The 23,928-nt window shown below is 41.8% G+C and overlaps 2 protein-coding genes across 5 annotated transcripts in view; both read left to right on the top strand.

Moving 5' to 3' along the window:
- The window catches only part of LOC139620371 (forkhead box protein J3-like), a 57,675-nt gene extending 46,755 nt beyond the window's left edge, over positions 1–10,920 (top strand). For 3 of the 4 annotated variants that reach the window (XM_071475808.1, XM_071475805.1, XM_071475807.1), the window contains 5 exons: positions 2,846–3,130; positions 5,336–5,437; positions 6,726–6,998; positions 7,663–7,764; positions 8,838–10,920. In XM_071475808.1, the coding sequence (XP_071331909.1) occupies positions 2,846–3,130; positions 5,336–5,437; positions 6,726–6,998; positions 7,663–7,764; positions 8,838–8,956 (881 nt within the window). In that variant the 3' untranslated portion in view covers positions 8,957–10,920. Of the gene's footprint in view, positions 1–2,845; positions 3,131–5,335; positions 5,438–6,725; positions 6,999–7,662; positions 7,790–8,837 lie in introns of all 4 variants that reach the window. The other variant, XM_071475806.1, reaches the window with a different exon arrangement.
- Positions 10,921–11,836: 916 nt separating this feature from the next.
- pdpn (podoplanin) lies at positions 11,837–22,299 on the top strand. The gene is made up of 4 exons (XM_071475804.1): positions 11,837–12,275; positions 18,515–18,898; positions 19,299–19,407; positions 20,710–22,299. The coding sequence occupies exons 1-4, from the start codon at positions 12,215–12,217 to the stop codon at positions 20,714–20,716; spliced, it is 561 nt and encodes a 186-aa protein (XP_071331905.1). The 5' UTR covers positions 11,837–12,214; the 3' UTR covers positions 20,717–22,299.
- Positions 22,300–23,928: the final 1,629 nt, after the last annotated feature.

Genomic DNA, 23,928 nt, shown 5'->3' with positions numbered 1-23,928 from the left:
GAATTTAACATTGCTTTCCAAGCAATAAAAGCATTCCAGTATTAACCTCCACACACTACTCCTACTCTATTGTATTTTAATAAACAAACAATGTGTTGTTCCACATATCTGCCTTTTACCACTCGCTCAGTCAAATGAGTAAAGGCAATTAAGAAGAATTCAACAGAAGGAGAAAAAAAACTCTCAAACACATCTGCAGTCGAGCAAAGCAAAGGGTTCTGCAGCTTTGATAGCAGCTAATTAGATTGGTTCTTAAGTTTGTGAAGCATCTCGCTAATTGCTTCCTGAAGCTTTCAGGTCACCAGGCCTCCTCCCATTTGGACCCCCCACCATCCCACCATCCTCCTATCACCTTCCTTCTCTTTTTCTTCTCCCCATACACATCTGCAATGTATGTTCTGTAACCAAAGAGATTGATGCGCTCTGGTGAGCTCCACAACTGCTCCCTGGATTCAGCCTCTGCCTAGGTCCCCTTCAATTTGTGGTCTGGAGCACACACACAGAAGAGATGAGACAATGAGAATACGAGTTGAGAAAGAAAATGGATATAACACAGAGACAGAAAATGGATATAGCAGATGCTCGACAGGGTCCCTGAAGTGTGAGGCATAGCAGGAAATCGTGTCAGCAGTCATTGTATTTGAGAAGTTGAGTCACAAAGAGTCACCCGGACAGTGGAGCTCATTGTCTGCTTTGAAAAACCACAGTATGTCTAAGACCACACACCAAACTCTTACTGACTCAGGTGGGGTTGCAGTCATTTTGTGCAAGATTCTTATTCTGCTTCATCCTCATAAAAACAAAACTCAAAAGGATTTAAATAAAAGTGCCATGTTTCCAATATTATAAACTAGAATTAGAATGAGCGGCTTGCGGTTATATGCCTCTGCCAAACATTCAAGTTGCAGGAAATATGGTCATAAGTGTTTTTCCAGGACATTATGATGTCACTGTGAAGTTGACCTTTGACAGTTTGCATAAAAAATGTTATCACATTATCGTTTCATCCTATTACACATTTGTTGCTGGCGTGGAGACATAGTTAAACACAGGAAAAACACAAACAAGACAGTTATTGTGTGTTCATGGACATGCAGTAAACTATGAATAAATAAACAGATAAAACAATTTTTCATAAAGCATTGAATAGTCACATAGCAGAGGAAATAAAGGAATTGGAATAAAAAGACACTTGTACAAGCAGGTAAAGTGTAACGACTCCCTGATGGCAACATTTTCAGAGAAACTCAGTATGCTCATCGATTTCCTTATGATCTGTTGGTCACAAAAAGAGCTCCAGTCTCTCTGTTTCACTTAACTGATTTTTGAAGAGATCTTAACAGCACTGTTCCTGTCTTTCAGTGATAAGCAGTGGAGCACCAGATAAAAGACAAGGTCAAAAGACCCTCAACAAATGATATGAACAACTTAAGAACAAATGTAGTGACAGAACAGAAATTGTGTTTGTGCAGACAGTGCACTCTCTGCTGGCCACACTTAATGACCATCTCTGTTTTTATTTCCAACCTTAAATGATTGTTGAACACTATATCAAACTACCTTTCACTCACATAACTTACTTGGCATTACAAAAAAAAAATTCTGCTGTTCCTGCTGTTGTTCTGTAGCACAACTGTGGTCCAACTGCGTGCCTGAAGAACAACAACAATCGAGCACTGTCTGAAAATTTAACAAGGTAGCTTCCTGCTTTACAGGTTCTGCAGCTGTCAGTATCCATGATGAAAAGTAAAAATAAAACACACTCTTGGGATGACCCCTTGCATCCAAGAAACTGCCATTCACAAGAATCCGCTGCCGTTTCTCAGTCATAACATATAAAATCCATAAGTTGATGAGGGAGATGAGCATGTGCGCGTGTGTCAGTCAGAGAAAGAGATGTTCATAACGAACTGGATAACCACTGACCTGAACTCATTACATTGTGTAGGGTTACTTACCACATGGGAAGTTTCCCAAATTATGGCAATTTGACTTGAATTGAAAATAAACCAAGAAATTAAATTTTCGAAAAATATAGAAGATGTGACAGGCAGTTCAGAATATGGTGTATCTACATCCAATGATTATCTTAATATATAGTTACTCACTGAAACCTCAACTTTTTCAAAACAACATCACTTTCTGGTGGCAAGCGATGTCAACCTAATCCTTTTACAAGCTCTGAGAAAGTCAGAACTTTAATACTATCATCCCACTTTATCCCTACACAGTTTATTAGACCTGTTAATTTCATCCTTTTCTTCTCTAGAGATCACTTTATCTGCTTGACTATTTCCTTTGAAAAGGGGTTTCTTTTTTCTGAGCTCAGGTTACCCATGGTTTGTTGTTTGGTAGAGCTACAATCTTCACACAAAATAATACACAAAAGAAGACACAACCTCAGACAGCTCTTTTAAATCTTGACATATTATAGAAGAGGTGTCAATCTGTGCAGCAAAGAAAGCCCACAAACTTGTAAAACCGTCCTCTGTACATCATTTCCTTTTCCTCGATCTGGAGACACATCCAGATTTGAGCATAAGGAATATGCTTTGTGATTTTATAATTACTGGAATACATAAGCACAAAACATACCTACCTCAGTTTTCTTCTTAGCTGTAGCATAAGTCAAAAAGTGGTTTTCAATGTAATTTTTAGATGATTACTTTTGAGCTTGAGTGAATATTAGTGGGTGTAAATTTGTGTGGAAAAAAGCTGGGGGAAGCACCTTGTTTGGATGAAAAGTGAAAAGTAATTTTCCCAGATCAGTTTGTCCATCTAGTCACAAATAGATTTAAGTTTTTCTGTTTGTTGACGTTACCTTAAATTCTTTTTTTTCTGGCAGGTTTGATGGGTCTGCCTGCTGACTCCAGCCAGCAGGCCCGGACCGCCTGCTCTTACCAGCACTCTCCTGGTGCGGGAAGCAGCGCGGGCCACCACCACCAACACAACCACGGCCAGGCGTCGCACCACCCCCACCACCCTCAGCAGCACCTCTCCCCTCACTCCACCCACAGTCAACACCAGGCACACAGTCAACATGGTCAGCACCAACAGCACCCTGCACATTCCCAGCAGCACCAGTCTCTTTCCCACCAGAGTCACACTGGACAGACTTGCCCCACAACAGGTGAGAGGAGAGTATTTTTCCACTTTCTAGTTATGAGGCCTTCACTGTATGTGTAGGAATTGAAAATAGATACTGTTAATGTCAGTCTCCCACTTGCAATTACAAGTAGGAGGTATGGGGGACCAGGAAGGCTAGAAAATCTCCCAGTTTATATAACTTTAGATGTGTCCACAAACCGCTGCCAAAATGGCTTCAGTTTTACTATCAGTGGTAGTATCTGGTTTTAACTTGTTAATGAGTTTCTACATGAATAATAATACTACTTATTATAAAAATCAATTTTAGACAACCTTTCAATTAATCTGGCGTGACTGCGCGACAAGCAGTGGCCATAATCTTCATAAAAGCTCTTCCCTGTGTTTCCCACTCTGATGCCATGGTGTGAACACAGCTTTAGGAGAACACTCCACCAGAGCCATGAAATCAGAGTAACAGGATGTTCAGAATATTTCATAGTTGCTGAATTGGTCCAGAATCTGAAATTAAATGGATTCAAAATGCCAAATGTATCAACAGGGTCTCTCCAAAGTGTCATCTCTTCAGCCTGCTATTAAATCCTTGTATTCTAACCACAGTCAATCACCGCGACACATACAGTTAAAGTTCTCCAACTATCAGTCACCTCACATTATGTTTAAACAATGTGAAAAAGAATAAGGAAATAAAGAGGACTTTCATGCCCATTATAACATATTTCCCTACTCTGCTGCAGACCCTTTACTAATTCTTGTGAGAGGAACCCACAGCACAGTTTCATGTTTCATATATTCATATATTGATGCAGTGCAGCACCAAACCATGATTCTACTTCTCCAGACTCCCAAAGCCACATAGGTGTAAATGCAATTCGCCTGTCAAATCAGAATGGGGTTGTCTCTGCACAGACTCATTGCATTTATATAACACTCTTCCATCTATAAGGTGCCAGAGAATTTGATGTTATGAGCCTGGGCTGATACAAACAGGCATCTCCAAAGCATCACTGAGGCTTTTCCTCCTCATATTCTCAGTCTTAGTTTTTTCCCTTTCCTGTATCTCTGCAACACAGCTCTCAGGCCAGAGAAAAGGACTATTCAGACATTTTTTTATCTAGGTTAGTATTCCCCTCAACCAAGCTGAGGATGAATGAAAGCAATCCCTCTGTCTTTGATCCACGGTCTGAGCATGTATTGTTGTTTAGTTTTGTGGTGATGGGGGCTGTGAAAAGCATTTTCCTCTTCTGTTTTTTTTTTTCTCCAAAGCAGAGCTGTGGCTGGATTTTTTTGTGTGAAGTGACGCCACCTTGTGGTTGATGGCTGCACTTAGACTGAAAAATTTCACTTCTCTTTAACATGAGTCAGATCACCTGTTTCCGATCATTTCACATCGTCATGTTCAAATAATATAAGTCATCATATTATTGATTGGTGAATCATCTAGGGCATTATAAAAAAAAAGCCAAATACTTTGTGGTTCCAGGACCTCAAATGTGATTTCCTGCTTTTTCCTGTGTCATATAATTTTAAATTGCATATTGTTGGGGTTTGGAAACAATAAACAACTTGGAAATTGTAATAGGCATTATTCACTTTTTTTTTAAAATTTTCTATAGACCAAATGATTGAGTGATCAATCAAGAATAATCTCATTAGTTGCAATACTAATTACTTTTAATACATTTATCCAGTCCAATCAAAAAATTGTTTTAAAAGTCAAGTATCTTAGCATTTTCACTATGGTTTAATTGACATTTCAGCATACTGAGAGAAGTAAACGTTAGCTCATCTATACACACACACACACACACACACACATATATATATATATATATATAATGGCTCAGAACAATTAAATGCACAAGATAAACGGATGTACATATAAAATGTCCTCGGTCAAATCAAATGAAACATAAATCACTGTAAGTGTCACATTTTAATGTTATCAAACAAATGGAACCAGATCTGAAAATTACTATTATTTACACCTTTTATAAGGCAAGGTCTGTCAGTGGGTCGTCCACTCTTTTATGTGTGGAGCTGTTTTAAGAAAAATTTAATATGTAATGTTTCCTACAATTTGGGAGGTGCAACAAGTATTTGACGCCACTGGACAAAAATATTTTGTGTGTGTGTGTGTGTGTGTGTGTGTGCTCGTGTGTGTGTCTGTGTGTGCGTGTGTGTGTCTGTGTCTGTGTCTGTGTGTGCGTGTGTGTGTGCTGTCTCCCAGGCATTTCATCAGACTGGTATCCCAACCTGGACTGGCTAAAGGAGAGCTGCCGCATTGCTACCAGCTACAACTGGGCTGACGTAGACCTTTCCCCATTTCAAGGTAACACACACACAGACACACACACACACACACACACACACACACACACACCACTAACAGTCCTGGTTCCATCAGTGTGACCGGCATCTGAAAAGAACATTGATAAAGCTATCCACCACAGCCTGTTTCAACACAGTAAGAACTGATAAAATGCTTATGATGCCGATCAGCTATTTTGATTAAACCATTATGATTCCTCCCAACGCTTTCATATAAACTTGCCCTTGAGGCACAATATTATAATATTCAGTGTTGTAATAGTACTGGCCTAATAAAAGTCATTATCCTGCATCGGAGAGGTTGCCACTCTCTGTTTCTCTCTCTCTCTCTCTCTCTCTCTCTCTCTCTCTCTCTCTCTCTCTCTCCCTCACTCACCCACACACACACACACACACACACACACACACACACACACACACACACACACACACACAGCCTCCCTCGCAATTGTATGATGTGAATAATCCAATTAGGCCCCGGCTCAGTAACAGCCTCTTATCACGGTCAGCGCACAAAGCCGGCAACATCCACACACGATGGATGATGACGGCTGGTCTTATAGCACACAGGCTGCCACTGCCTCTCTCTCTCTCCTCCTGCGGCGCTTGACCTCCTTCACACTGCCGTAATACCATCTTTCGCCGTCTCTGGCTCGCCTCCAAAGAGCAGGAGCCGAGCCTCTCGTGCTGCCAAACACGAGCCATATGAATCTGATTTTGAGAAATATCAGAGGACGGTCTGTTGAATAGGAGCTTGGGTGTGTCTTTGTTGGAAGGAGCAAGTAAGAAAAGGAGGTGTTACAGGTTGAGGGTTTGTATGTCATGTGAGATGTGAATAGGTATGGTTTCAGGATAGCAATGCACTATGTCTTGTGATTAAGGTGGAACGATACTGACAGCAAAATCACAGTGGAGGAGTCTTATGCTTGATGTGATGTTACAATAATATATGATATAAATATAATTTATAATATATTTCATTTGTTGCACATCAGTACTTATGATTGAGTGTGTTCACCACAAACTCAGTATTTAGGAGACCTGTAATTTGTCTAGTAATTTTAGAGTAATTGAGTAAGACTGTATTATTACATAGGTGGTACAACACTTGACCTCATTTATGAAGCGGCTCTAGTTGCTACTACATAAGAACATCACTGTAAGAACATCACCATGACTCAGTGTCACGCCTCGAGAGCATATGGTTGGTAGTTAACTTAAAATGATAAAAGCTCTACAGTGAGTGACTGTAACAGTCCGCCTTTGCTTTCTCTCTCTGTCTGAGTCAGGTCTCAAGGAGAGCATGCGACAGGCAGAGCTCAACAACTGGTCGCTGGATGCCACCCAGATGGCCGACCTGTGTTCCTCCATTAACCAGTTCTTCACAGCCACAGGGGTCATCCCCCCTCAAGGTGCCACCCACCCACAACCTCAGGTCCAACACCCGACACCACCAGGAGCACCACAGCACCCAGCTCAGCCACATGGGGCCATGCACCCAAAGGCCAGCCAGCACAATCAGCACGGGCAACACAACCAACATAGCCAACACATCAGCACGGGTCAGTATGCACATACATAAAAGCATGTACAGCACTCACTTCGATGGCCTAGTGGGGTCATCTGTAACAAGGAGACCATAATATGGAGTAAGTCAGTTAAAGAGCCAAAGACTTTTTACCTGGCAACAGCCACATTTTATGAGCTCATCTCAACATAAACCCTCAATCTGCAAATTAACTTGTAACTCCAGCCATCACATAAATTAACTGAAGGAGTCATCCATGGCACTGCCGGCGCCAGCAACAGTATATTGAAATTTTACAGACTTGTGTAAATGTGCTTAGTTCAGTCTCACCTTAGCAGTCGGCATCCAGAGACTTGCTCTTCGACATTTTTGCATTTGCTCGCTGTGACAGGCTGAAACTTCAGGCCATGTAGCTGAATAACAGTCCAAATCCTCGCTGTGCCATTGTTTCCTCATCATACATTTACAAGGGAATTATGGATTTTGTCAGCTTCATGGCAACTGTAAAGACATGAAGATGAGGGGATATTTCACCAGTGGGATATCCACGGAGTGACTGAATTCTCTAGCTTAGCATAAGACGCCAGTAATTCTGTCTGTGTACATGACAACAGCTCATATTCTGCCAAGACACGAAAGTCAGGATACTAATCTGAATCCGACAGTTAGTCATTGCCCTTTTGTCTGGCCTCCCACAGGGAACATGTACATGGACTCGAGACAGAACATTTCCTCTCTGATGGGTCCACCAGGATACCCCCACATGCCTCCTATGAGCAACACGGCTCCCACCATGACAGGTGACTGCTCCATCTCTGTTAACAGGTCAGGAGGAGCTGGTAGAAATGCAGGAGATATACACAGACAGTGCCTGTGCTAATACCAGTATTTGACACACAAGGAAAAAACCTATAAATTTAATACGAATATCAGGCTGGCACATTTCACTATATGTATTAATACATTTTCATCTCTGTATTGAGAACAAATCATAGTATATATGAGGGTGTCACGGACTAGGGTGGCAGGTACAATTAAAACAGTACTCCCTTGCTCTTCCATAAAGCTGGAGACTCACAAGAGACAAATTTAATACAGAACAATCAAGTTTAATGTAGCAGAGGCTCAGACTTTTAGTCCATAGTATGAGGCAAGACAGTCGTACTAACCATCACTAGCTAATAACTTATTTTAATATAAAAAATTCTAGAGTAACCCTTTAAGACAGTTTTAGGTTTTTACAGAAGCAAAAACATTTTGAAAGATATAAAATTTGGTAAAAAAAATAAATAAATGAATGAAATTAATTAATTAAATGCCAAGGTTTTTCTGATGTCCTGTTTCCACCTCAACACAATTTTTAGTATTTGAAATGGTCCATTTGTAGCAAGGACAGCTCAGGATATGCTGCTAAACATGCATTATGCCTACTCACAGTTGGCATAATGCCGCCTCATAAAAATACATTAGCCTTAATTGCATCGGATTGCATTACTAAAAGATGCTCATGTCAGTCGAATGACTGTCATTAAGATTACTAAGGTGCCATGCTAAGTCAGTGTGTCACCATAACAGAATCACCAGCTCTTAGAAGCAGTTGGAGAGAATTTAGCCCAAGACACGATGGATTATTTGACACCGTTACCAGGACTAAAGCCGTTTTTTTTCTTAGATTTTTCCACTAACTGCCGATGCCCCTGATCAGGAGCCAGAGAAATTTTCATTCAGAGCCTCTTTTACTATTCTAACAGTTGTTATCACATTTTTTTTTTAAAATCAGTGAGCAGTGATGACACAGACGTGGTATTGAAATGTGACTGCTGTGGTGAACAGTATTTATCAAACTCTCACTCCCATCTTCTTCCATGTCCAGGTCATCACAGCCAGCTGAACCAGCAGCAGCACACGCTGCCTCCTGGACATTTCCAGGTAAGACGCATGCTCGCTGCAGACGACATCCAGGATGACTTTGACTGGGACTCCATTGTCTAAACGGAGCCATGAGGTCGAACAGAGAGATGACGAGAAAGACTTGTGAAAGAGAGACACAGAGACAACATGTGATGACAGGTGAGGTGTGGAACTAGCCAACTTGCTCCTTTCACCAGTGTGAAAAAAAACAAAAAAAACAGAAGACAATCCAACAGAAAAAAAACGGAAAGTACATTTTTTCTGATCTTGCTGGCCTTTTTTTTCTGGTAAAAGTGGTTGATGACTCTAAAGACAATCATTTAAAAAAAAAGACTTAAATGGGATTGGACCAAGCCAGGATGTATACACACATCATCCAAAGCAAAAGGACGTCTGAAGCTCTCTGAATTGTCTCATGTTGAGTCGCCAAAAGTGTTGTTGAATCGTCTGTGAATTGTTTACCTTTCATTCTCTTAAATCTTTTGTGTTGTGTCCCATGTCTGCAAAATTCCAGCACCTGTGTCCGAAATGAATAGAAACCTTGTCTTCTTCAAAACTGCAGAAAATAAGTAAACCTGTCACATACATTCACACACATTCATGCACATTCAGCAGCTCTTTGTTCACTTACACCAGGCATCTTTTACTCGGCAGTTAGAAGGAGGATTTTTGGCGAACAGAGTAACGATGGTGTACCTGGTCAACTTGAATCAGTAATGGTTGAGTGGACCACCACCTGCTGGTTAAAACAGGTACCATTTTGCTTCCTCTGCCTAAAAAGGTTTTGTGCACCAGAATCTGTTTTTCTTTTTCTTTGTTCTGTCACAACAGATACCAACTCTGAACTTTTATCTTTTCAGTTTGTTTTATCACTTTAAATGTCATTTCTTTGTGTGTGGAGTAGTCCAAAGTACCATGTTCTCAGGGTGTTACATTCATAAACATCTTTACATCTCTGCCATTTGCATCTCTAAATGTGAGGTTATCTGTGTGTTGTACGGTGCTATCAGTGTTCACTTCCTGTTGGCCAACAACAAGCATCCTGGTGAGAAGTTTAAAATCTTCATTTGTCAGCTTATAAGCTAACTCATGTGAAATACTGTGGAATAAATTTTTCAGTAGTTCAAAGAGCAGCCACTAATTGAAATGAAAATGAGACGCTAGCTAGACTTGGACTTTGTCAACTGTAATACACAGTTTCCTGAGATACAATTCAAGTTTTTCAAGGTTTCATAATTTTGGGAAAGTGCATATCATTAATGACCAGGCAGAGAGGACTGATTGTTATTTCAAAATGCCTCATTTAGGAGAAGATGAGCAGTTTTTTGCACAACGTGAAGCTTGATAGCATCTAGTGAATGAGAAAAATAAAAGAAAATGGTGAACGTTTTATTTCTTTGTTTCAAAAGACATTAAAAAAATAAATAGAGCAGCAAAAGAACAAAGACTAAGCAAAATATTCAACTTTTTTTTACTGTGATGTTTAATTTTGTCTGTGTGTACAAGTGTGTATAGTCCTCTCTAATTTCCTTTAGCATACAGCTCTGTATGGCTCAAAAAATATACATAAGAAATTAATACTTTGTTTGTAATATATGGGTACACAGTGAAAAATGGGACCTTAAAGTGCTCTTTGGTTTGGAAGAACTCAGTGAATGTTCAGATGGTCAAAACAAGGTCTCACTGTAGAAAAAAAAAAAGAAAAATACTCTTTATTATTGCCATTAAATGCTGTATTACAGTGACCAGCATATATATCTTGTATGTTTCTGTGTTGTTGTCCTTGTAAATAACAGTATGTTAATCCTCTGTTTGCCCTTGAAAAACTGATGAAAACAGCAAATGGAGAGAAAGTATTTTGTTATCTGTCCTTCAGGAGACACAGGATGTATATACCTTCAGTATATTGTAAATAAGTGTTTAAAAAAAAAACAACTTTGGCGTTGGCGTTTTGTGTGTCATAAATAATCTGTGTATGGAGGTTCAACAGTTAAAATCTGTTTCAGTGTTTATTAAAATGTCATTGACCATTTTTACTGCGCTAACCTTGCATCTACTGTGGTTATTTCATCAGCTGCTTTCAAGTTTTTACAGAAACTTTGAATGATGCTAAATGTAACATCCTGCCTTAGTATTTTTTATTTTGAACTGAGACAGAATTAAGTTTTGTTTGTTAAGATAACTTTTTTTCTTCCTTGGCTTCGTGCTGTTTTTATCCTCGTAGCTTGTTGTCCAACAGGTGTCAGCCTAGGTCCAAGCAACATTTTGTTTGCCCACCATCACATGTAGCAGCGGACCACCCATGCCTGCCTGTGTGAAAGTCACACAATGTTCTAACTGTATTTACGGCTCCTTTTCATTGGGAAAACCTGTTTAAAAAGCAGCTTTTTCTTGCTACAGTCTGTCAGCCACAGATGTATGCTGCCACTTTTCTTTGCCAGAAAAAGACTAATTTAAAAAATCTATACAGTTGCATTGTAGATGCTTTTTTCATTCACTGTTGGCTTTTATTAACAGTTAAGTACTGTTAAAGAATGTGATAGGCAACATTAGTGAAGTTCTGTTCTACTGAAGACACTTTCTTGGCTCTTAACTCTGTGATTCAAGATTACTTGAGGATGACTTGCTTAAAGCTACTTCTCTCCCCATTCATTCAGAGAGCATTTGAAAAACCTGTTGCTATAGCTTTATAATTGCTGGCCAGTCATAGATTGAAGTGCCTGTCTTGTCTTGATAAATAAGTCAACTGTCCGTTAATCTGTGTTTCCAAGTGTGTGTTTGCACGTGTGAGTGCTGCTGATATTGCAGGGTTTGCAAACAGGAGGGCTGGCACGTCCCACATGGGGCTGGACCACGAGGGCTGAAACCACCTTTCTGTCCCAATCCCAACACCCTCCTCCCAAGATAACCTGCCCCTTGCGCCCAGCCCACCACCAGTACCAGCCCCCCTCCTCCATTCTCAGGTCCGTCACTCACTCGCGCACTCTCTTCTCGCTCCTGCTGTGTGCCAACCCCCCCCCCCCCCCCTCTCTCCCCACTTCCTCAAAGTGGCCAGCTTTTCTCTTGTCCTCTCTGCATCCCTCTACCACTCTTCGTCTTCCTCCTCCAGCTGCGAGAGCAACCAGCACCGACTCGGCCCATTCATCTTCATCTCCTTCAACTTCCTGCGAAGACCTAATTTTCATTCTTCACCTTTTTTGGTCCTTCATCCTTCCCCTCTGGAGAGGTTGGTGTTTGTATCTGGCGCGTGTGTGGCAGCCTGTACAAGGGCTCTGGTGTCGTGCTCTTTGCCCTGAGGGAGTCCCCAAAGGTTGTGTCTGGAAGAGAAAAGTTTTCATCATGATGAATGTTCAGCTGCTGCTCCTGTTGGCCCTGGTTGGCCCTTTTTGTGCTTCCCCAAGTAAGTGAACACTCTGCTATCACTGTCCTGCTGTTAGCACACTGTGTCCCCTCTCTCCCTCCACCTCCATGTGCCCAAATCACACCACTCTTTGTCTGCTTTAATCCCCCCTGATTGTAGAATAACATTCTGGAGGCTGGTTTTAGAGTAAGAAATAAACTAAATTTTAATCTGCGTATCCATTAACTAGTTAATAAGGTTTATTATGTTTAAATAATTTCAAACACTTTAATTATTTTTAACTATTTTTACTGTCAAATCATCAGTGAAAACTGCTGACGCTTATGTTACACCGTAGCTGAGGATCACGCAGATGAAATATTTGGGTGAAGGTGTTAATTTAACAAAGTGGGGGTGACTCAAATGGATAGTGTCTGTTGATTTTAACAGATACCCTCCCTCTGTCTCACTATCTTTCTCCCTAATTGTCACATTACTCCTGAGCCCTGGACAGGAGGAAAAGTTTGATTTGCAGACACGAGAGTGAAATGTGATATAATAGCAGAAGCTCTGCAGCCTCGTGTCTGTAAATTCTTGGCACTGGCAAAGAGAAGAAAGGAATATCCTTTGGAAGCCTCCCAAAAACAGTGCTCATACACAAGGAGGGAGGGAGGGAGGGAGGGAGGGAGGGAGGGATGGGGTGTAAACTGTAACGTACACTGTACATATTTTTGTGAATGCTTATCCGCTTGCCTCCTCACTTTTTCCTCATTCTCTCATTTCTCTCTTGCTGCACCTTTCTTTTTTTGTTTGCATCTCTTCTTTCTTTCTTTCTTTCTTTCTTTCTTTCTTTCTTTCTTTCTTTCTTTCTGTCTGTCTGTCTGTCTGTCTGTCTGTCTGTCTGTCTGTCTGTCTGTCTGTCTGTCTGTCTGTCTGTCTGTCTGTCTGTCTGTCTGTCTGTCTGTCTGTCTCTCTGCCTGTCTCTCTGTCTCTGCTTCCTTCCTTTGCCTTGACCAGCAGCACTGTTTGCCCAGGAGAAGCAGCAGGCACGGGGAGGTGGAGGGGTGTGTGGCTGAGGCTGAGGGAACTGTAGGGAAGGGCAGGGCTGTTTGCGTGTGTGTGTATTAATAGAGAGAGGCTCTATATTTAAGAGGGTCATATGGATGAGAGAGGAGTAATAGACAGGAAGAGAGTGAGCGCCCAGTACGTGATGAGCTTTTAGAGGTTCCCCACCCTCTTGTACCCACATGTTATTAAACTGTGTGGTGCTACGCCCCTTGGCATTTACCCATCTTTGGAGTGATATCAAGCTTTACCACTTGAACCCCCCGTCTCTTAACAGTCCTCCGTCTTGCTCCAACTCTCTGCCCCCCCTATTCCAGCTTGATGAGTCTGGACCCCAGGGGACAGGGTTGGTGTAGAGACAGGGGGAGCAGAGAGGGACTGGGTCTATTTTTAAACAACCTTTACCAGTCAGAGACGGCATGCTTGCCCCATTTCCATGGAGGTTTGCTCCTTAGAGTCCTTAACTTTCAGAAGGATCTCGACTCAACTTTTTCAGTTTTCTAAAGAAAAAGAGAAATGAAGAAAATAACTCATTCCACATTTATGCTTCTCAAATAAACTCTTTTAGCTCCCTAACGACTGCTCACCTAACTAGTAAATCCCATGTTTCCTGTAAAGCACTTCACCTCCTCCCTCACAATGCTGCATCCCCCCTCCGGTCTCCTTCTTAATGAGTTTTGTCTGCGTCTCTGGGCCCATAACATCCCCGTCACATCTGGCTGCCGAAGGGAGAGGTCAATGCCCTTTGTCCGTGCCCGCTTCAAGAAATGACTCAAATGTTGCGCTCATACTACAAATATGAGACACATGCTGGTAAAGAGGGACTGTGACGAACAAGCTCTTCTCACGTTAACTGAGTCTCATTTAAAGAAAAAAAGAAAAAAAAACCTTGTCATACATCCAAAAATTTCCACAAGGAGAAAGACACATCTGTTTATGGAAAGGAGGCAGAAGCCATCACAGCCCAGACCAAACCCATGCCCTGATGACTGGAGACAGTAGCAGGGCTTCAGCTACTGTCAAATGAGATTGGCACTCCAAAAACATGACTAAAAAAGTAGCAGAGTATGGCCCAACTCTCCCTCCCTGTGGAGTTTTTTCTGTGTGTCTCCTCTGTCAGTACATATCTGTAGCACCTACGTGTGTTGCAGGGTGAGACGTGGTCCAAGGGAAAGTAAGAAAAAAAAAAACGGAGCTGCTGACTAAGGAACACTTGCACAACTGGGTGGGTGTTTTATGATGTGGGAGTTGGTTTTTAAGGTTTGTAAAGTTAGAAATGCATTAAGAGGCTGACTTGATAAAATATTAGCACAGCAGGGGTATTCCTTGTATCTGAAATGTTAAGGTTTGTTTGAAAGAAAAGGAGAGAGTTGGAAGGCTTAGAGTGATGCTACAGCATGATCAGTTTATTTTTTCTGCAGTGGTTACATTTCATGAATCATTACGTTTTAGGAACTTAATCAGACTTGTTAGGCCTAAGATTAAAGGCCCTCTTGATATAGGTCTGGTACCAGTTTCTGCCACTGGTGATAGAATCCAGATGGGATGTACTGCATGTCCTTCCATCTAAGATAGACCAGGAAGGGAAAAAAAATCAGTTCCTGTACGAGTGCTGACGCTCTTTGTGTTGCGTCTGTGATAACAGTGGGTGAGAATATTCCACTTGGGCCGGTCTCCTGCTTAAACTCCCCAGTGTGCAGTGCATGGCATGCCCCAGTATCTCCACAGCTGACTCCTACTGGTTTAGTTGGGGGAGGTTAAGCTGTGGCATCTCATCATAGTCCAGTGAGATGGGCGGGGTGCCTATCTCTCTCACATTTCCCTCCTCCAGTGCTGAAAAAACATTCCTGGGCTCCAAAGGTGGATACACTCACACTCCCTCGCACCGTCTGCATGTGACAGCTGATTGTGATCGTAATGGATGGAAGCTGCTACTCCCTCCTTTCCTGTCTCACACTGTATATCGTTGTGTCCCTCCCTCACTTTTGCACTCTCTGGAGGTTTGATTTATGGCAGGCAGGAGCAGAGCCCCACATGGGTGCCTCCATGTCTTTCTCCCAGCTTTTTGCTCCATTCCTTTTATCATTTACCTCACTTTTCACTCTTTTGGCCTGTTAGCCATTAATACTCATCTCTGCATCTCTGTCTCTCCCTGTATATCTGCATTCCACAGACACAATTATTATGGTCCATTTTTATTTGAATTACTTTGTAAAACTAATTTTTGCTTGACAGTGTCATCACCGCTTGTTTTCCAGTTGTATTTACCTGCCTGTTTATCCATCAACTTTTGCCCATGTCTTAATAATGTTTAAACAATGTGTGCGAAAAATTGAGTCAGACAATTTGTTTTGTAATGCAGGCGAAGCAGCCCTTTGATGCCCAGTCAGTGGCTGAACACACTGCTAGTGTTTGTTGAGAGGCCGGATGATTTCAGGCTGTTTCATGCTTCGTATGGAAATGGAAGCAAGAGAGCATGTGTGGTCAAAATGATGTAATTGTGGGTAAAATGACCTGGGCGTACCACTGAAAAATTTGGAATAATAAGAACAAGGCCTCAATTATGTAATCTCAGTCTCGGATTGAAAGAATGAAAAAGAAACTGGAACTGCTTCCAACTTTATGGTGTTGTAGTTTTGTGTGTGTTGAGTTTTTACACAACAACCTAAACGTCTGGGGTTTTAAGGTGTCTGGTCGTCAATATACGCATGAGAAGTGTCAAGGTACACAAAGGCATGTCTGCATTTACACAAAGCTCACATACCTAGACAGACTGTTCTTTAACTGGTTTAATCCAGACTCAAACACTAAAGAAATCTTTAGCAGCTCCGGGGTTCCTGTTCTGGATCTGACCCTGTGCTCTAACCCCCCTGAGGATTAACACAGGGTCACTTACATACATACTGACCACTATAAACAGACACACATCTAGCTGTGAGTAAAGACAGCAAATCAGAGAAGACGCCAGACAGCAGAAGGGATGCGGGGCTGCTCCCCGGCTTCTCCGTCAAGAAACATACTGTTCCCTTAGAGCCCCCCGCCCCCGTTTTGCTTTCCCATCCTCCCTCCCTTTTCTTTCTCTCCCTTTCTCCCCAGGGATTCAGCCTTCTAAAAGGTATCGGCAGCAACAAACCTATCCTCAGGGAGGGGCAGGGTCATGGGGAGGAAGACAAGCGAGAAGTAGATTAAAAGGAAACAAGAGGAGGGGGATGTAGACTGTAACAGTCTTACTGTGTTACTCACTAATGTGACTGTATTAACCCAAGATAGTCGGCACAGTGGGGAGGAAATACTACTCAGAGCTAATTGTGGGAACTGTACACATAATGAAACAATTGTTAGTGGAGTTTGAGGGGGTGATTACACATAGCATATGGCCATACTCTGTGAAGCACAGACCATTTTATCATGGCTTACAGACGTTCCAAACAAACAGTCTGAGTCGCTGTTTGAAAACCCCCTTCAGTACTCTGCCCCAGTGGGAACAAATGTTTTGTTATATTTACCCCGCCTGTTGCTAATGAACACACTAGCCAGCCCAGGATTAAGAATAACTGCACCATTTGTGAGACAAGTCCCGCCATTCAGAGTTATTTTTACCCTTGTAAAGTATTCTCTATTACTTCAAGTATTTAGAACAATTGGAGAAAACTGAGATGGAGAAAGCATGATGTCAGATGCTAAGTTTATAAGACTCACACAGATGCTCCTTTATGCTCTCTAAAGTTTTCAGGGAGAAGTAGTTTTAAGGGGGTTTTTTTCCGAGGAGAAGAGGCGATTTCAGGCCAACATCTTGTCAGTGGAAAGTTAACCGTAGACCGTAATTTTGGTGGCACACTGAAATCTACCTCCTTAATTTTGAAGCAGTGCTGTCCAGGCTAAGCTTTCAGTTGTGGCTGGGAGGATGTTGAACGTGGAGAGATGGATCTAGGGTTATTGGAGGGAAATGATTAGGTTCAACCCAGGCCACTTCATAGTCCAGACTTTGATGGAAGACACAAAGATAAATACACATCTTTATACAGTTCCTAAATACAAAATGGGAGACTCCATTTTACAGCAAGCACAGACTTCTGAGCTCTGACAAAGCCTGTCTTTGCATGTTAAATCGCGTTTAAATAAGGTCCAAATTACTCAATTGATACTCAATTGATATCTAACTGTAATTATCCCTATCTCTTTTAATACACAAAGAAAAACAAAAGTTAGATCCTTTCAAAACATATGACTGACACCTCCTCAAGGTGTTCAGTCCAATATTTCATCAAACCGTCTTGTGTAGAGTTTGTTAGTCTTCCTGAAATTGGTTTAAAAAACTGCAAGTTATCCAGTTGTGGTGTTTCTCACAAACTGGGGCGTCGTCCAGCAACTCCACCCTCTAATGATGACTGCACATGTTAAGCAGCTGAGGGTTAACAAGCTTTCCCGCGCTCTCCTTACACGTCAGCGGCTGCTGCTGCTGCACTGGCTCCCTCCACAGGAAATGAGGCAGAGGAAGTGGCATGCCAGCATGCGAACACAGAACATCCCCCCATCCTAAAGACAGGATGGGGGGATGGAGGAATGGAGGCAGGATGTACAACATATGAAGTCATGGGGTGTGGTGGTCATGCTGCCATGGTTGTCATGCAGATGATGATGGGAGAATTTGTCACAAGAGAGTGTGAGAAAGAGGAAAGGTCGTGTCATGACGTCATGTCAAAGAGGAATCTAAACATTTACCTTGTTCATTTTGACCTTATTTGGACCCATCCTGGGGGGGGGGGGGGGGTCTTTTTTGTTCAAATTCTGTCGTGCTACTGAGTGAACATTACCGCTCGAGGTAGCACAAGGTACACTGTACTGTACACACACACTGTACTGTGTCACTACGATCATTTAATATTCAAATTTATTGTCTGTTTATATAATTGTATTATTATAAGTTCATGTCTTGTAATATAAGGTCCATACAGGTCTTGACTAAATGAATTGATTGAAATTAATTTATTTTACGAAAAGTGTTCAAGGAAAACGTTTAAAAAACATTTAGCTCATTGGAATGAACAGTAACTTATAGCAATTATTTACCTTTAAATTGTAATTAAAAAAAAAATATTTACTACAATCATAACATCATTCAGCTTTTAGAAAAGGAATATTCTAGACAGGAATACCTGACACCTCAGAGAGAAAGAATGCACAGCAAAAAGACTGTATTCATACATTTTTACATTTATCTCCCGACCCCTCAGTCCTCCCCACAGGGACAGCCTCTGGGATCACATCAGATGACCCCAGGGCAGCTACCGAGGCTTCAGGACTGGACCATACTGTTGTCACCGGTGCGCCCGCAACTGAACCAGCGACGGCGCCTGCAGAGGTCACACCAGAAGCTGCTACTGAGGCGGCAACTCTTACCATGAAGGTTTCTACTGAAGAGGCTCCCTTGACATTTTCACCTGTCCCTGCTTCTACTGAAGCATCAATTGCCCTTAACACTGACCATGCTTCTGTGGAGTCCGCAGCCCCCACCGCAGAGCACAAAGCACAGACCACTGAGGTCCAACCTCAGGTGACAACAGCAGCCACAGGGAAAGAGCCGAATGGAGAGGTGCTCATTGAAGACAGTGAGAAAGGTATGGGATGGAAGCTGGGGTGATGCAAAGTTTAAAGTTGCTTCTGACTGTTTTGATAGATGAGTAGATAGATGAGTCCAAACTCTATGGGTCTCACTGGGCCAGTAAAAGGATAAGTTTTTAAAGTCACATGCAGGTTTCTAAACCTCCAAGTGCCAAGTACCACACCTCCCTCTTTCCCTTTCCATCTCATTCTCTCTTTCTCAGGGGTTATCAATCTACTCATAGATAGATAGGCAGCATTTGATTCATTCAAAGTATGAAGATTATCCATGACACTTCAGAAGCTTTCACTGGTCTACATAGTAACGTAAAAATAGTCATATCAAAAACAAACAGGTTCAGTTTAAACATATGTAAATCTAAAATATTGACCTGCGCTTGTAATTCTTTCTCCCAGGGGGCCTGAGCTCTGGCCAGGTAGTTGGCATCGTGATTGGTGCTCTGTTGGCAGTGGTCATTGTCGTCGCTGTGGTGATAGCCGCGGTGAGAAGGATGGGAAAATACTCGTGAGTACATCGCCTCACCTCATGGACACATATCAGACACGCACTCACACGAACACACAGCTTGAATCCACTTGAAGGGAGAAAGTTACATTAATGTTGTGCACTGAGTCATCACGTCTGTCGTCCTCTAAATATGGAGTGAAACTGCATGAGCTTTTAGTCATCATTGACACTTCCTATGATGAAATAACAGGCAGCGATGTAATGGCTCTTGGAGACAGAGTTGTGCTGTGTGATAAGATGACCTCACATAGCCAACACAGACTGCATAGCATTTTAACCATAATTGGTCTCCACTGCTGAACATATTTAAACGTCAACCTTCCCTCATGAGAGCAATGGAGGGGCCCATTCCAGTAACAGTGTTCCCACAGATCACAACCTCCCGACTGAGAATACTGTCATGAACTGCATGTGTCGCTAATGATGAATGTTTCTTGTGTCACAGGTCTGCCAAGAACAAAAAAACTGCGAAAAAAGACAGCTCTGTGGTTTCTGTAAATTTCTCAGTTTGATTCTCTCAGCTAATCATTTTAATCCCGCGGCCATTATTGTCTCAATTCACAAATGTGTAACACACCTCCACCCCATACCCCCACCCCACCCCACCCCCACCCAACCAAAGAAAAAAAAAAAAACTGTGACATAGCTTGATGGTTGCTGCTCCTTTTGCTGACACAGTCCCATGGTCCTGTGGGGAAAATTGGGCCATTCATGATGACAAGTGGCTCTATTAGGCCTTAAAATGGGCTTGTTTATTGACCCAGTTGATGACCAGTGGCCACGCAGTGTCTGCGTGCCCACTAGTCATCAAGCAGGCTGGTTCTATATCAACAGCTTGATTTTATCCCTAGAAACAGAGGGCTTGTGTTTGTCAAAGTGGGGCAGAAACACAAAATTGTCAGCTTCTGTTTGAGTTTCATTTCAGGAACTAATTATTAGCCCTTCTGTGATCGTTGGTCTATTTTGATAATGTTTAATTCACAGTATGTCATCTCAAAATCTTGCTGACTTAACCTACAGTCTAAAAGGGGGAAACTGTAGTCCACAATCTAATCATGTCAACACCCAAACAACCTGGCTTTAAAACAAAATGTCTCACTTTTTAAGTTTTTGATAAACATGCCTCTTACGTAAGCCTCATGTTGCTTCCTTGTACAAACCAGCTTTTTTCATGACTTATTTTGTTGTCAATGTCCATGTGCCCTCATATTGGATAAATTCATTGCACAATATAAAATGATACTAAATGGATCAAGTGCACAGATTAATTAACTTTTCTTTCTTTTTTTTACTCCACAGCCCTTGAGGAAAAAAATGGCCAAGCAGCAGGAGCGCCCTAAGTTCTGGAAATTCTGAACTACTGAACTGTGACGTCATTCTGATCATTAAAAGAGGCGCGATGCCAGAAGGAATCCAATCTCACCAGAGGACTCTGGACTGCCAAAAAAGAGGGGGAGGGAGACTTGTGTGTGTTAATGTATGTATTGTATGTGTGTGAGACAAGAGGGGTAAATGAGCAAACATTCTCACCTCCCCCGCTACCTCCCTGACCCCCTGAAGCTGCCAATATAAAAGGCTCTGTCCTCCTCCCTTGCTCCCTCAGAGAGAACAATACAAGTTGACGGCAGGATGTCACAAAGAATTTCAGGGCTTTTCAAATGCATTTTGTTAAAAAAGAAAGAGAAGTAGGGGTTTATCTGTATGGGAAAAACTCTCCTTTAAAGTGATATACTTAGTGACTTACTGTAGATTTGCATTGAAGTTTGTGAAAAGGACATAAAAATGGAAAATACTGTCAAAACAAAAGGAAATTCAATACATAATGGAAGGAGGGAAGAGGAAAAATGCAAGAGAGACTGTAAGAAATTCCACAGGATGTATATACAATTCAAGGGGACTACATAGTATACAGCTAATGACTTTCTCATAATGCAGTTGCATAGGCTAGCATTTGATATTATGGAATACACAGTACATGCAGGCAGCCTTGGGCTATTATTGTGGCCTTTAAAACACCCCTGAGCACCAGTTATAAAATTTCCAAGCCAGAATCCCTGATATGTTGGTCGACTATATGAAGCACCATGTGCAGAAGTTGTTCTGACATAACACTCATGAGCTCCGTTGGCTAGCATGGGGTGAACAATAAAAAGAAAAGGCACCCTAATTTGCAAGATTAACGTGACATTCTGCACACTTTAACACTGACATATAAAAACCTAATACATATCTGTGAAATTTAGCAGAAGGGTTTGTGCCACTGTCTCTGGTATTCTCTAGGTAGTTAGGAGGATTTTAACTTTTGAAGTGCATTATTAATGTGAATTGACTGTACTTATTAACCGCCACCCATTCCGAACAGAACAGCTGTGTTGACTTTTGAGGGCTTACACACAGCCAGTGGTTGTTAGATATAGTGATAGCATTGTCCTGACAATGTATTCATAGTACTTCTGTTAATAGGCAAACTACCAGAACAGCCATCCAGTCTTTTAATTGAGCTAACCCCAGATTGTGTGCACAGGATGACATTTTATAGTTGCACTTAGTTTTAGTGCACAGTGTTAGGCAGTAATGCCCTTTTTGTTATTTTTGCAATTGTAAGTGTGCTAAATGGGTGTAAAGATGATGAAGTCTCAGCTTAGCTTTGCTTGCTTTACAAATTTGTTTAATATGTGCACTGAATGAGTGATGTAATGTTTAATGAATAGGCTTTAGACACTGCAAACGTTTGCAACGTCAGACATGTGTTTCTGTCCTCCCTTCTGCTTTGCCACACATTACTGGTTCTAGGGCTTTAATTTGTGCCATCTGATTTGTTTGAACCTTTTATTTAATTGCAGTGTTTTTGTTCATATTGTTTAAATAAAAAACTGAAAACTGAAAACATGTCATTTCAAGCTCTTTTTCTGTCCTTTGTTTGTGAAAGATCTCTGAATAGTTTTTTCAAACAATTGTTTGTTCTCCTGTCTATCTCCTATCGATCAGATTACATAGTTACTGTGGCAATGCCTAAAATTCAACACATCCTTGAGCAGCACTCTATTCTCATTTGGTCAAGCCTAAATACTTGTGACAGTTAAAATCTTGTGACTCTTATTTTCTATTTCCAAGTGCAGCTCACACGGATGATTAACAAGCTTTCATGGGAGCAACGTCCAGCTGCCCACTCTGATTGGACCGTTCAAATCATTTTTCAAATTTTCAAAAAAAAACCCCAAAAAACTGCCGTTTTACAGAGGGAGACAAACAGCACCAAATATGGAAGACCATATGGCCTCAAACCGTTGAGTCGGTTGAGCCCTCTGACAGTTAGGTGTGTTTTTTATGTCATGTTTTGGAGTTTTTCATACGGTGCTGTTAAGCTGAGGCAAGGCTCCAACAGTAGGCTGTGAGTTGCACAGAGATGCTCTGTGTCTGGCTCCCTCTCCTCTGTGTGGTTTTAGGCAGCGGCCCAATGCCCACCACCCCAGCCTCTGCCCCACTGGCGAGCTTCAGAGCTCTCTTTAGCTCTCTCTCTCGCCTCAGACTGCTGGGAACAATGGAGTCTTTTGAGAGGGGCAGATGGAGAGGCTATGGGCCGCGGCTGTGAAGCTGCTCGCCAGCAGCTCCCTCTAGCCCCTTCAGCAAAGGGAAATTCTGTACGCCAGGATAGGGGGAGTCACTTCCTGGGTGGGCCCACCAGTACCTATCAAGTGCACACAACACATAGCCACACTCAGAAATACTCAAATAGAGACCTAAAGCACCAACTCTGCAGATGAACACATGTTAAACCAATCATAACAGTCATGTTCCAGCAAAATGTTCCAGAAAAGCAGCTGCGGAGACTCACCATAAAATTGTGTGATTCACAGAAAAAGTCTCTGTCAGATTCATGCCACATAGTTACAGCAGTACACACATCTATGTCTCATATTTAATTATAAGACTCAAGACTGCTTATGTGGTGTGCTGGCATGAAAATTAGCTGAGTGTGTGGATGTTTGTGTGGTCTACTGTGTGTATGGGTTGTATGTGTTATGTATTCGTAAATACATACAGGAGACATAAGCGTGTATGTGCACAAGTGAAATCAGTCCCTGTAATCAGGTCATCAGAATTTAGTCACCGCACATTTAGTCACTCCCCTTTCCTGTGCTCATCAAGAAGTGGCTGAAAACTGTCTGGGAGGAAGGAAGAAGCTGCTCAGCTCTAGCAGACAGATGGATGAGACAATATCTTTCCCTCTAAATAAAACCAGACCGGTGTATTAAGATTTAACAGAGGAATGTTTGTTTATTTTTGTCTGTAAAGTGGCGACCAGAAATACAAGGTTGTGATATATTCTACACAGAGGAAACCTATATATGGTTTGAACTGATCATCTTTTTTATTTGTAAGAAAACGGTTGGTCCCCACTCAGCAAATTATAATCCTAGCAGTGTAAAGAAGCACAGATTGTATAACAATAGAGGAATGAGGACTTCTAAATGCAGGGCTGAAAAGAAACACTAGGCATCGGGCTAATTCTCTTAG

The sequence above is a fragment of the Trachinotus anak genome, unplaced genomic scaffold, assembly GCF_046630095.1.
Source record: "Trachinotus anak isolate AG129_WGS33_773 ecotype Australia unplaced genomic scaffold, CSIRO_AGI_Tana_v1 ptg000004l, whole genome shotgun sequence".
In the NCBI taxonomy this organism is placed as follows: Eukaryota; Metazoa; Chordata; class Actinopteri; order Carangiformes; family Carangidae; genus Trachinotus; species Trachinotus anak.
This window is presented reverse-complemented; position numbering and strand designations above follow the sequence as displayed.